Source organism: Mus pahari, chromosome 5 (genome assembly GCF_900095145.1).
Source record: "Mus pahari chromosome 5, PAHARI_EIJ_v1.1, whole genome shotgun sequence".
Taxonomy (NCBI): Eukaryota; Metazoa; Chordata; class Mammalia; order Rodentia; family Muridae; genus Mus; species Mus pahari.
Window position 1 is genome coordinate 58,878,158 of NC_034594.1, and position 14,700 is coordinate 58,892,857.

The window sequence follows — 14,700 nt, forward strand, 5'->3', positions numbered from 1 at the left end:
ACTCTTCAGTGCCAGAATTTGTTAATGGAAAATGTGAGGGCCATATATGGCTTCTAAATCCATTTTATTTCAAAATTACACTCCTCCCATGTGACTGTTTTTATTTGGGAACACCACCCTCATTTTTCTACTTTTAAGGAACCCCTGCATCTCATACTCAGCCTCAGTTCATGCATGAAGTGGGATGTCTAACCTGCAGAAAATATTCTATCCTCTAGCCTTTTACTAAACACATGTAGTCATTTAGAAAAATTCCATATCCATGGGCTGGCTAGGATGAGTCAGATCTGTTGGTGTCACTCTACCATCAGCTTGAGCCATTGTGACATGCTTTCAGTCACTAGCACTGTTGAGATGGAGTCTCAGACATACGGGGTTCCTGAACCATTTTCTTCAATGTTGGCAAGATCCGAAATGTAGAGATGAATGGATGGCTAGATGGCTAAGCAAATGACTGAAGAATGCCCGAAGGATCAAGATTGGGTAATCCAAATGTAAACATTCCTTAGTGCCAGGATAAAAGTGAGGCAGCAATCTGTTCTAGATTGGCCTACAATGAAGATATAGTGCTGCTTATCGATAGTAAAAAAAAAAAAAAAAAAAAAAAAAAAAAGAGGCATGGCTAGTATTTTGTTTGTTAGCATGATTCAAGAACCTGCAAATCACAAACATCATTTAATATTCCTGAGAAAGTATTGACATTTCCTTCTCCTTAACTTCTCCCTTGTGTTTTATAATTCCAATAATTTTTCATGGGAAAAATAATGGTATAGGTTGAGTACAAATGAGGCAAGCTAAAATGCTATATTCACTAAAGGACTGTTAAAAACTTGAACTCTCAAAAGGATCTTAGAACTTAGGTAGCACTTACTGAGGCAAAGATTTTATTCTGTTTCTTTCTTTTTTTTTTTTCTTTTTCTTTTTATTCAAGAGAATCTGGCAAAGATCCCTGACAAAACAGATGTGACTCATCCTAGTTATTCATTTGTTCTTTGCTTTTGTGTATGTGTGATTCATCCCCAGGCACAAAATGTGCCCCAGAGCTTACTAGAGTGATGGCTAAAATTTGCATGATCTCTTTTGAAATTTCCTTCCCAGGTGTTAAAAAGGTGTAAGTCAGGGAGAGCTGTGATGTAAGAACTGGGGCCAGCAGAAGGTGACAATATCCCTGATCTGTGTGTCCCTGCCCCGAAGAGATTGACTTCAAAGAACTGGAGACCCTTGTTCCCATAAAGGGAGAAGATACTTTGAAAAGTCTTGATTAAGTTCAGGGATCTGTCAATGAACTCTTTAAAAGACACATATGTAAAATCTATCTTGCAGAATCCTAAAGACCCAGATACTCTGTAGATTCTATGCTGTGACTCAGAAAGGTTTCATGTGTGAAGATTAGCTTTAAGATGGTCTACTTAAGACAGTTATTATTCTTCTGCATGCCAGAACCTGCCAGAGACCGCCATTCATATCTCCAAGTGTCCTCTAGGCATCCTGAGTAACAGCAGTCATGTTGCTCTGAGGTAGCAATCCTCTTGCTCTGATGCCTGTCTCTGACTTTGACTTTAACAAGGAAGTGTTCCCCATGCTTCAACACCGTTCCAAGCATAATATAATCACTAAATACTGAATGAAGAATGAGTTAGTGACTAAAGATATGGATCAATTAGCATATTGGGGATCAGTTTGAAGAATGCAAATCACGTTTTACTAGGGGGCTGTTGTATAGTAGGGTGTCTTTTTTTTTCCAAAGTCATGAACTATAATGGGGCCAATCAGTGAAGCAGGGTGTGGATACATAATCACCTAGGTCTTTCCAAAGTCTTTGCTCATTTAGTTCAGTTTTATGTATGAGAATCCTGAGGTCAGAGGCTCAATGAGCATCTCAGGGTCCCATGGCTGACTAGAACAGACCAAGCTTCTACTTGCTTTGTCGGACAATTCTTTAATGAAGCAAAACCTAAGTTAGAGATGGTGAAGACTGGCATCTAGAATAGACAGATCAGAACATACAATGGTGTGTCAAAACAGCATTCAATATAAACTGCTCCCTTGTAATAATATATAAAAAAGACTATGATGGAACACTTTAGCAGAGAAAACAAAAAGGAAAAAACTTAACAACTTCAGCTCAGTGTAATTATAAAATGTAATCAATGATCTCCAAAGAATTGTTAAAGATTTTGCAAAAGATTTTAAGGCCAAAGGGTCTCCCTTTGAGTAGCCAACAATGGACAACCACATCCTTTATCCATTAGAATCCTCATTGCCCTTTCCATATGGAAAGCTGGCTTCTGCATTAAAATGCAATTAGCTTTCTCTTCTAGCAGGGTACTGAGCAACACTTAATTAATTCTTAAAGTTCAGCCTTATTACTTCCTGGAGGAATTCCAGACTTTAACAGATGAAGTGTCCAGAAATAGCACAGGCTTGAGAGGCAGTAGACAACACTATTTTGCATCTATAGATCTTAGTATCCTCTGTAATAGTTCAGGACAGAAACTCAGCTATGTCATTACAGGCTCTGTAAAGGTCTGGGTCTTACTGTAAAATTTGAGGAGTGATTGCTACAATACTTAGTTGCGTCAACTTTTAAGTAAAAAAAACACAGATTTTATGATTTTTTTTTTTTTAAAGAAAGGGCATCCAATGTCCATTGACTCAGAGATAATCACAGAATTATTCTCCTTCTGCTTGCCATGTGTAATACTAAGAACAATAATTTGAAGATCAGGAGCTTCCAGAATAGTCTTGTCTATAACCTCTTGGCAATCAAAGGAATCTGTGACTTTAAAGAAAATCTCCACTTCAAAGACAGATGATGTGTATATATGCGGAATTTATTACCTGGTAATAAAGAGAAGATGGTTTATAAAGTACATACATCGAGCTATGTGACTGACATGTCTCCGTCATGAATTGCATTAGTTCAGTGGTTTTCTAGGCTGTAGATCAGGTAAGATACATTTTCTTCTGGTGCTTGAGGAAATAGCTCAGTCTTGTTTATATCCCCGGACTCAGCACTTACTGCTCCCACGCATCCTTTCTTCCATAGATCTTTGAGTCTCTTTTGGTTTTATTTTTGCATCCTTTCAAAAATGCCCCTTTTCAAATATCAATATTCCTTTCCACACTCAAACATCACAACACACATTTTGTCTGACCTTCTGCTCACCTCTTTTTGTTGCTTTCCAGTGAAAAAACACAACAAAACAATTGATTCCACTGTTTCCTTGATTCTTTGCTTATTTCTTGTTTTTTTTTTTTTTTTTCTTTACTAAAACTAAGTTTTGTGGAAGTATGGATCTAGACTGTGTGTTTTTCAGCAAGTTCCCAGAGGCTAGAACAGCTCTTGACTTATACAGATATATTCTAAGTGTTTACTACATGCATCATGCAACAAAAATATTACCACCATGGGAAAGATGATATTTTTTCACTCACCTGTACCACACCTGTGCAGGAATCCAAAAAGATGCAGCCCTTGGGCTCTTTGGATATCTTTTCATCTTTGTAAAAGTTCATAATGTAGGAGTTATCAGGCAACTGGGTCAGCTGGAAGTAGCGCTTTTTGAACGACTAAAGAGAAGATAGAAGGAGAGAGTTTGAATCCTGTTACACTGTTACTCATGGAAATGACAAGGCTTCAGATTAATTTCATCAGCAGGGCATTGCATTTAGAGCAGAGGCTCTGACTTGTGTATAATTAAAATATTAGAGAAAACATAAATTTCATGCAAATGGCTTTTCTCCATGCTGTGCCTTGAGGAGGGATATACAGAAAGGTGGAAGATCTGGGATTTGTTTTGAAGTGTCCTTACCCGAACAGTGACAGTATTGTTCACAGTGCTGTTAAAATTCCCCTTGTAAAGCCAGCCAGACTTGAACACACCAGTACCTCCAGCTCCCCCACCGCCCTTGGATGATGAGTGGGATGTGGTATCCTGAAACAAAAGTCATCATTAGCAAGGCAGCCAAGCCTTGTGGAGCCCAGATCTTAGACACTGCGCTTAAAGACGAGACTTCTTTTTCTCCTTGACTCATCCATAATAATCATGTTCCGTGTCAAAACAAACATGATTCATTTTGCCTAAAAGCCCCAACACAACCGGTTCCTGCTGCTCACCAGAAAGAGATGACAAAGAAGCCAGTGCAGGCAGGAACTAATTGCCCTCATGTTTTAAACCTGTCCCTTGCAACAGCCACTTACCTCATCCTTATCAGCATCTTCATGGTCAACCTCAAAGGAATGTGAAGGAAGTTTCTCTGGCTTGTATTCTGCTCTGATATTTAAAAAAGAAGAGAGAGAGAGAAAAAAGTCTAGTTTGCCATTTGATTATCTTGCTTTTGTTTTCTGCTATTCCTAAGATCACAATGATTCCATTAACATTGTTTCAGGTTTTGTAAGCTTTGCAACCTTAATATCTGGGGGTTCTTTTTCTCTGGGAAGTGTTAACTTTCCCTTTAGGACATTGTATCTTATCTCTAGTAAGTGCATATTTTAAGTGGAGGAGTTATAAATTGATGTAGATTTGTACATATCTTTTTGTATTGAATGAGAGCAAAAAGGGTGGATATAAATCTTAGTGTTTTGGCCCTTCCTCTGCATTCTGAAGCAGGATACTAAGCAATGACACTTTTGTGAGCTTTTCTGGGTCACTGGTATGTGACATAGCCAATGTCACCGGATGATTGCACAAGCAGCCTCAGGCATGAAAAGGCTTGATTCTCCAGAGGCAGCCTATGTTTTGGCTCTCAGGTAGTGTCAGGCCCCTGTGGCAGCCCCTCAGAAGCCCACTCAAATAGAGTAATGTTTGCTGTGTGTACCCTTTGGCATCACAGAAATATCAGATTTGGCTGTGGCATGATCAGACATCCCAGAGAAGCAAGCAGGTACACATGGCTTTATATGTGAAGAATAAAATAAGTTTGAAGTAAATTTCCTTGGCTCAAGTCTGTCTCATAATGAATGGCTGGCAGAAGCCAGACTCTCCACTCAAAGTTTAAGCTTTCTTTGATTGTTATCCCTTTGTCACCTATTAAGGCATAAAATCTCTCATGTGCAGACATCCCATTTAATGTGTTAATATGACATGTCATGTAGAATCTGAGTCAGTCTATGAGAAAAGGAAGCCAGAGGTGAATTTGTTAATCCCATCATAGATCCCTTCCTGAGTTAACAGCGTTCTGAAAAGAACGGGAGAGGGTTAAAGGCTCCTGCTACTTAAGTTCATCCTGTACATTCGCACAGGATGTTACCTAATGGATGTAAAGTGCTCTTTGATTCTCTGAAGGACAGCACAATGCCTGCATCACTGGAAGAGGTAGCACAGAAGACAATCCCATTCATTGTTAAGCAATGTCCATGACTTAACAGATTCTCAAACATTAGAAGACATTTACATCTCTCACTATCACCTGCTGCCCCAGCCCCATTTCCATCCCTGGGTCCTGAAAGCTACTATGATGAACACAAGACCTGAGGCTGAGTGTTATGGATGAAGTGTGCCAATTTCCTTCTCTACGGTCTTGTCTGTGGTCTTTGTAAAATCTGAAGACCTTCTGATCAGAACTTGCATATTGGAAGAGTCTTTCTCAACAGTAAAGGTGGGAAGAAGAGCTGTAGTGTTATTTGGAGATTATCCCCTTGGGCTGGGTAGGGGTGGATGAGAGATAGGAAGTTCTTAGGATCTACTGCCACTCACTATAGCTAAAGTATGAGCTTCAGGATCAATGAACAGGGTATTTTAGAAAATAGGGGTGAAATGATAGGCTAAAGCACCTGATGCTGATGTCATGGATTCTACATTGCTCATACAGAGAAGAACGCACCTGTTACCCCTTCCCATGGAGGTTACCTCTTTTTGAAGTCTGGTAGATATTTAAAACATATCTGTTAATAGATACATATAACTTATATATTTACATGCCCAGATTAATTCATATAAAAAACCCCAATAACATGTAATATGACATTCTCCGGCCACAGCTTATTGACTGACAAGTTGGAAGATTTTTTAAAAATATAGGCAGAAGTTGAGTATACAAACTTAAACACTTGTGGATTTTTGCTCTTGGTCTAACAACATGTGTGGGGCTCCAGTCTTGTTATTTTATAGAGATAAAAATGGAGAGCGCACGGGCTACCTATATAAACACACCGAAGAGATAGGATTGGAGGATGTATGTCTCTTTAAAATGACTTTATCAGGAAAGATGACATCAATTCATCACTGAAAACACTAAGAATACAGAATCTTTCTCTTTCTTCTTTGCAGTCTCAGATATGTTCCAACTCATCTGGGCTAACTGTCACAATGACGTTAACTTGTTCTGCTCCTTTTGGTCATGGTCACCTTCCTGGGAAGGCCCAGGAAGCAGCCTTCACACACAGCATTACCTTCCGACCTGAGAAACACTTCCTACCACACTCCATTTTTCTGTAATAGCATATTATACCACTTGAACAAGGAACCAGTCCTTTCACAGTTTTGTTTGTTTGACAAGATTAAAGCCTTTGACTACAATATTTTCCTCTCTCCCTTCCATGAGGGGTAACATGTCATCTAGATTTTAGGGGCAAGTTCAAATGGCAAGTTGCAGAGCAAAATAATTGCTTGAAATGTTTCATCTGAAACGTGCATTATGGGATTTTTAATTGATTAGGTATGGCAGTAAAGAGAGAGTGGAGGAAACTTCCATGTTAAGTCATCACACATATTCTTGTACACTGGAGAGACGGTGATCTTAAGAGCTATCACCAAAAAATGAGGATTTGAAGTGATTCATTTCCTCGTCAGCTGGATTTGACTATTCCTCAATGCCTCTGTATTTCAGAGCATCACTCTGCACATGACAGGAACATACCCAGTGGGTACATTTTTCCAGACCAGTCATTACTCTAAGTCATAGGATTCTTAGTTGGGCAATACCGATGATTAGTTTTCTTTTCTGGTAGCATGCGTAGCACTGTCCAGTATTACGAGTGCTAGCCGACAGGGGTGCAGCGTCCATATCAGGACTGACTTGTTTCTCCGTGTTTTATAATTCTAAGTATGGTATCTTCAGCAACAGGACTTTACCATAAAATTCTGAATGGTACCAAGAACGGTGGAAACAGTATTACAAAACATGCCCAACAGTGACATGACTATTATGGGCGTAACCAAACACCTTGCTTCTAAAGATGAAACACATACTGGACACCTTATTCAGGACAATAACTTGTGGCTACATAGGCCATAAACCTTAGGTGATAACTTACTGCTATTCTTCTGCTAAATATTAATCTGACTCCTAATAACTTATCACTTTACCTATAGATTAATGAATTTCTCAGCACTCAGAGAGCCCCTCCTTGTAATAGGTGCCAGTTAGCATAGGGACACACAACTGGTCAATAGTCAGGGAATAAGAGGCTGTGAAATACTCATCTCTTAATGAGACATCTATATCCTACCCCCTCCTGCGAAGGCTCAGAGATTATTTGAGATAAGGGGTAAGGAAGCCTTTTAAGAGACAGAGGTGGTGGATGACTGGAGCATCGTAGTATTTTTCTAGACAAAATAGGGCACATATGAACTTGCGGCAGCCATGACAGCATGTACAAGACCTGGCTGAACGCCTGCCAAACAAAACAGCATGGACTGGGGAGGCAAGCAGGAAGTCTTACTCCCTACCACAGCTACTGAAAACGGGTAGCTTCTGGGAAAGGGAGAGTTAGCTATTCATAATTAATTAATTAATGTGTGACCCTGGTTGGTTGACCATACTCCAAGAGATGGGACCACACCCAAGAGTATTTAGACAGTACAGATTGGACTCATTGGGTTTGAACAACAAACAAAACAAAACAAAACAAAATAAAACAGAACAAACCAATAAGTTGGGTGGGTAGAGAGATGAGGCTGAATTCAGGAAGATTTGGAGGGGGGTTCAAATATTATAAAAATATTTTGTATGAAACCCTCAAAGAATTCATACAAGTAATTTGGAAAAGAAAACCAAAGAGAAAGGAGTGACTAATTAGTTGTGTCAGACAGAGGGATCGAGGTTGGTCACCCCTGGATGTGTGCCTTAAGATGACAGTGAGGAACAGCAGGTTCTGCAAGGGGCCAGGGAAACCTCCTCCTGGTAGAGAGAAACATAACCAAGGCCCTGTGGGGAAGAGCAACTTTGGAGCACCCAGGAATGAAAGGTTGCCACAATGTGGACACGGATAAGGAAGTTAGCAGAGCAGGAAAAGCCTCTGGGTGCAGGAGGCTGGCAGTGTTTAAACTAACATTTCTGCTTCTCCAAGCGACTGAGGTCTCTTTCACTGGTGTCCAGGGCAACACAACCCTTACCCTACCTTAAAAGAGCAACAGCCCACCGTGATGTCCTGTCCTGAAGTCTGCATGATTATTAAACAATGTTTTTTTTCTCTCTCTCTCATTTAAAGATAGCGTTAAGGTTGTACCAACATCTATTGCCTTCAAACTTCAGTTGGAAGGAGCATTGGGTGGTCTCTAAGAACCTTAGAGTCTGACGACTGCCCGGGGACTTCATACTTTGAGTTTGAACCTAATGTGAGTAATAATTTACAGAGATTCTCAGTTTTATTCCAAATTTCCTACTATTGCCCTGAGAAGGATCATGGCAATATCTGAGTGCCTCTTTAGTTATTATGTGTGAACTTAGAACCCACATTTCCCATGTAAAATGACATAACTCTTCCTATTATATGTGGTTATGGTGTTACATGAAAAAATGTTATGTATCACACCTGGCATATTCTAACTCTGAACAAATATCTGTTTATCTAAGGTGTTTTTGTTTGTGTTTTTGTTTGTTTTTGTTTTTTTCTGTTATATTGAGACAGGGTTACAGATAGCCAAGGCTGGCCTCGAACACACCATTAGGTGAAAATGATTTTGAGTTCCTGATTAGAAGAAGCTTCTGCTTCTATGTCTTGAGTGTTTGGTATGTACCACCATGCTTAGCTTCCTTCCTTTAAAATGAGTTTCCTTTTTTGTCCACTGCTAGTCCAGTTCAATTGGTGATGCTTGATTTGATCTTTAGCCAAAAAATACACTGTTGGGAAATATTCTTCTTCCTGAGGTCAACTGTGGTAAAGTTGCTTGTTGTTGCTGTTTTGTTTTGTTCTCTACATTGTTTATCTCTGTATTTGACCCACACGGTCATGAAATAAGCAGCATCATAATTTTTTTTTTTTAATGTCATTTGACTCTTCCAGGAACTCCAGGCCTCATGTTGACTATGTGAAGCCTTATGTTTCACATTCTGGTGAAAGTAATGTATCTCGCTAGCTTGCATTTTCGAATGAACAATTGAATAGATGCAGGGTTCTTAAGAGTTAAAAGTAGCTTAGCATACTTGTAAATTCAAATAGTATGTTTCACTGTTTTCTACTTTCTCATAATTTCATCTTTTAAGATTTTATTTTGTAGCCTTAGCAGCTTGGGAAAAGAAGTGATCAGTTTGAACTGGTGGTGGACATAGGAGAGTTCCTCTAATCCAGGAGGCATGGACGTGATTTACTTTTAACAGCCTCATAAGTCCTAAATAAATTAATCTGGTTTCACTATTGACCTAAATATGACTAGTCTTTAGGGGGCAGGTCTCAGCTTTGTAAAATCATTAAAAAATTATTCTACTATGCAATGTTGAAGTATTCATTATTCAGGGGCATATACTAGGGAATTCTACTCTTTAAGTGATAGAATATTTTATGTGGATATAAGAAAAAAACTAAAACTTCTGCCTTTGTGACAAACTTTTCCCCTTTTACTATCTAGTTCTACTTCCTTTAGATAATATCAATGAAATTCTCAACAATATTTCAGTGACTCTCTCTTACCATGTGAGAAATATGTCCATGTATGGTATAAAAACTTTACATGGTAATCATGCCCAGAATCTCTCCTCAGTGGACATGCTTTCTGTATCTTTTTAATAAGGGAGAAGTGATCATCAAGTACTGCGTTTACTTCTTTCATGACATCATGACTATAGCAAGTTAATATTTGGTAGTGAAAGTGCCCCATGTATGTAAGAGAGAGAAAGCATTTTACTCATAAGTGAGGGCCAGGGGAGATCAATCCCTGGGCAAAGCATTTGCTGCTACAGAAGCACAAAGATGGAAGTTTCAATCCCAAGCTTCCTTGTAAATGTTGATGGGCATGGTAGCCCACCTGTAACTTCAGAGTTAGAGACACAGACAGTGGGTAGATCCTTAGAGCAAGATGGGCAGCAAGACTAGCCACACTGGCAAGCTCTAGATCAGCAGAGAGACCATGCTGCTGTGGGTATAGTAGAGACTAGACAAAGATGACTCCCAATACCAAGTTTAGGTCCCCATGTGCACCTGAACACACACACAAACGTTCATGAGCACCACACAGACACATGCAAAACTAACAGGAGTTGAATGTAGCTGCCTAGGTCCAATCATTTAAGCCATGATCTTTCAAGCATGGATACAACTTCCAAGTTATGACTGATTCTCAGAAAGAGAGGGAGTGCAGATGTCAGAAAGCAAGAGGAAGTGTGTGACATCTTGAATGGAACCATTAGCTAAGACACCCCAGGCTGTGACAAGACTTTCCCAACGAGTAGTTACAAAAGACAATCATTAAGGAGTCCTGAGTTTTACAAAATGTTTAGAAATCTGTGGGAGTTAAGGCACAGAGTTGTCTTTGGAAAAACAAAACAAAACCTGACTTCCTGTTTTAGCCTGATCTTCACAGTGAGACAACTTCTGAGAAAAGGTTTCCTCCTCTCCTTTTTCTCTTCCATGCCACTTCTTGAAATGTAAGCCAAGTGATTTTTAAAAGGCGTTACACCCTGGTGGACATTCCACAGTGAGAATAAAATCCAAGCTCCCCTCCAGGGTTCCTAAGGTCCTGGGATCCTGTAGCTCTGCTTCTCTCCAGGCCTTCCCCTCCAACCTCCCAGCCTGTCAGTCTACTCAAGTGATCCTACCAACTTCTGCCTCAGGGCCTGTGGGAAGCCTTCTTCCTGAGATCCCAGCATTGGTAGCTACTGTTTCTGGAGAATGTCGTTCAAATGTGACCTTCTGAGAGCCCTTCAAAAAAATCCCCATCTCAGAGCATGAGTTCAGGAAGTGGGATAGCACATACAACTATCCTAGTTTGGAAAGATTTTTCTGGGGACAGAAAATACTGCAAAGCAGACCTGAATTTTGTACCATGGACAAAAACCAACCAGACAGACAAACTTGACCCAGTGCATCACTGGAGGGGAGTGTAAGTATACACTGAACGTTTGATTATTGTTTTTTTTTTTTTGAAGTATTTGTTTCATGTTTGTTTGATGAACCAACAAGATGGAAGGTGAAGTGGGTTTGGCCTAATACTGCATATGTTATAATGTCAATTTTGTTCCCCAAAAGTACTTATGCAAGTATCTGCAGTGGCTCTAGTGCCCACGTCCGTGATTGGGTCTGGGGTAGCAGAGGTCAAACAGATTTTAAGGATGTTAACTATGGAATATTAGAGGGGAGTGTTTGCTAGCCTCAGGAAGATTAGAAGCGCCCAGTCTTTGAGCTAGCCAAGGCATATCAAAATTAACAGGTGTGTGTGTGTGTGTGTGTGTGTGTGTGTGTGTGTGTGTGTGTGTTGTTTTTGTTGTTTAAATTTAAGCAACTTATCACCATTTAGGAATGTTGTGCATTGAAATAAATTACTCCATAGTATTATGTGCTAGAAATTCAGGATTCAGCAGAAAAATTCCCTGCCCTTTGATGGCTTTTATTTTAGTAGGGAAAACAGCAAATAGATACTGGAGTTCAGGTCATCCAGTGGCTCCTCATCCAGAGGAGAAGCAGAACAAAGTGACCTTCCTAGAGACTTTATGGTCCCAAGTGTGTGTGGGGGGGGGGGGGAGTTAGGCATTTAGCTTCTGTTTTGCTCTTTTTAGATGTATGCCCTTGTGTGGAAGTCATTTGCATGCCTTTGACATCCCACAGTGAAAGTACATAAAACAATATGGAGCTGATATAAATACTGCATAGGATTTGGTCAGAAATCTTTGAACCATGTTGGACTTTCCCAGTGCCACAGTTGACAGGACAGCTCATTGATGGTTGATGCAACACGGAGCAAATGGTTCCTCTGAAGCGACGCTTAGGAATAGAGAAGGCCAGGTCTCATTCCAAACTCAGACTATAAACACATAACCTTATAATGTCGTTCAAGATGTTCTGTGTCCTATAGAATTTACAAAATGTACCCTGGCACAAAATAAACACATGTATTCCTAAACAATGTTGGTGCTGGCCAAGAGGTGATTTTTACATAGATGTGTAAAAGCACATGCAGTCTTTATAATAAACAGATGATATATTCTTACCGGGGTAACTGTCGAATGTCTCCAGAATATTGTTCATATTTGTAGTTTACCACGTACCACTGGGAACTGTAGAATTTACAAGCCTGAAATGGACAGAAAAGACAGTTATAAAAAATTGTCATTAAAATTCAGCTGTGCTGGCAAAAATGTTCTCATAATCACAGGTGGGCGTGAAGGTGACATATTGTCCACTTAAACATAGGTAAGTGTTCTTTATAATCCTCAGACATCTTCCAGTGTCACAGAGCTCTGCAGACTCCTGGAGGAGGAACTGTTCAACACAGTTATTCTGTTTTCCTCCATTGTCAGGAGACCCAACACAGTTATCACCAAGTCAGAACTGATGTGTGGCTCACAACGAGAAGCAAGAGTAACTGGTCACCTTGTCCATCACTGATGGTCTTCAGTCACCAAGGATGTTGTCATTTGATTTCAGCCTCTTTTTTCCCACATTGCTTTTGTTACTGAACTACTGTTCCTTCTGCTTCTTAATATTCCCACTGTTGTTGGCACAGCCTGAAGCTGGCTTTTCAGCTCTCCCTCAAACCTATTATTATTTACAGAACGTTAATAAAAGAACACTTGGGATTATGTTGAAAATGAAGTTAGTGAACTATGTGTCCTGTATGCATATGTGTCCATGTGTGCATGTGTATGTGGAGGCCAGAAATGGTTTGAGTGTGGTCACTCTCTGCCTTATCTTTTGAGCCTGGAACTCGCAATTAGGCAATCTGAGCATGGCAGTGAGCTTCCAGGGTTCTCTGGTTTCTGCCTGCCTTGCACTATCCACAGTTTTGAGATTACAAGTGTTTGTCCCCAGACCTAGAATTATGAGCGTGTACTGATACAGAAACCTAAGTCCCTATACAGCTCTACTGACTGTATCATTCCCCTAAGCTTTGATTTCATATTATTTATAGACAAAAAATATTTTCCAAATGCCTACCTACCATGTAGCTTACTGTAATAATCATGAGTTTGTAATAGAGATTTCACTATATCAAACTAGACTCTAAGACTCCCCCTTCAATTCTAAAATGACAGGATTTTGAGAATTAAGCAGCTATATATTAGGATGACAAGCAGACCATACCTTTTTGCACCAGTGGGGGGAAAATTGAGGCAAAAAACATTTATTGACCTAGCAGGAATAATGGCCGGTGAGGTTGTCTTTGTAACTGCGGACAAGATAGAGGAGGAGATTCATAGATGCTGCAGGCAGGAAAGTGAAGTTATGACTTCTGTCCAGTTAGATGGAAACAGGGTATAGCCCACTGAAGACAGGGGGAGTAAGGAAAGTCAAGAAGCGAGGTGGAAAATAACCCTAACCCCAGGAGCTCAGGCTCTTTGACTAGGGTTGCTGTGGGTTTTCTGTTCCTTGTCTGGATCCTTGACAACCTTGCTTAACATGAGACCCTTTGGATAAGGACCCTATTAAGAGGTCTGAGGTAGGGGACTTCAGCTGTGCAAGACAGGAGGGTTAGGATCCTTATCTGTTCTAGATTTCTCTGGCCCTTATTTCTTTCAGCCCCATAGCTGTTTTTGTTCAGGGAAGTGCCCACGCACAAACTGGCAACTGAGGACAAAGCAAGTTAGGCTGGGAAAAAGGCAGGTGTGGGAGGCTAGCGGGGTGAGTAGAGCCAATGGAGGCTTTCAAAACAACGCTGAGCATGAAGACAGAGTACAGCCTGGGAGGAGAGAAGGAGAGGGGAGGGCACCAGAGGGTTCTAAATGGTAGTTAATCATAAGTTAAAACAGTTTGCATGTTAGACTTAGTAGAATGAACATTCATAACTATATGATCTGTGATTTCAAAAGGCTAGAAAAAGGATTTTTAATGTCACAAAAGCAGCCAAAATGTGAGGCAACAGATATTGACTCAGATCTGAAATGATCCAACATATACATACAACATTATATTATTTTATAAACGTGCGTGTTTTGTTTTTATGTAATAGTTTTTTAAGTTTAAGAAAAAAAATCACTTGCTGCTTGTGCGTGTGTATGTGTGTGCATGCATGTGTGTGTCTCTGTGTGTGCACAGACAGGCATGCATGCTATAGCACATCTGTGAAGGTTAGAGGATAGTTTTTGGGAATTCCTTCTACTTTGTGGAGGTAGGGTCTCTCTTATTTCTTGGCATACTTCAGGCATCTGGCTGATTTGTCTATGTATCTCATCTTTCGTTAGGCATGTTGGTGTTATGGATGCAAATGGGTACTACTGCATTTGGCTTTTTCCTTCCTTCCTTCCTTCCTTCCTTCCTTCCTTCCTTCCTTCCTTCCTTCCTTTCTTTCTTTCTTTCTTTCTTTCTTTCTTTCTTTCTTTCTTTCT

The 14,700-nt window shown here is 40.0% G+C and overlaps 1 protein-coding gene across 14 annotated transcripts in view; it reads right to left on the reverse strand.

Moving 5' to 3' along the window:
• Dock10 (dedicator of cytokinesis 10) overlaps nt 1-14,700 on the reverse strand; it is a 243,697-nt gene that overhangs the window by 100,202 nt on the left and 128,795 nt on the right. For all 14 annotated transcript variants that reach the window (XM_021197703.1, XM_029538335.1, XM_021197704.1 and 11 more), the window contains exons 4-7: nt 12,367-12,449; nt 4,205-4,277; nt 3,816-3,938; nt 3,439-3,573 (exon numbers count right to left, since the gene is read on the reverse strand). In XM_021197703.1, coding sequence (XP_021053362.1) covers nt 3,439-3,573; nt 3,816-3,938; nt 4,205-4,277; nt 12,367-12,449 — 414 coding nt within the window. The remainder of the gene's footprint in view (nt 1-3,438; nt 3,574-3,815; nt 3,939-4,204; nt 4,278-12,366; nt 12,450-14,700) is intronic.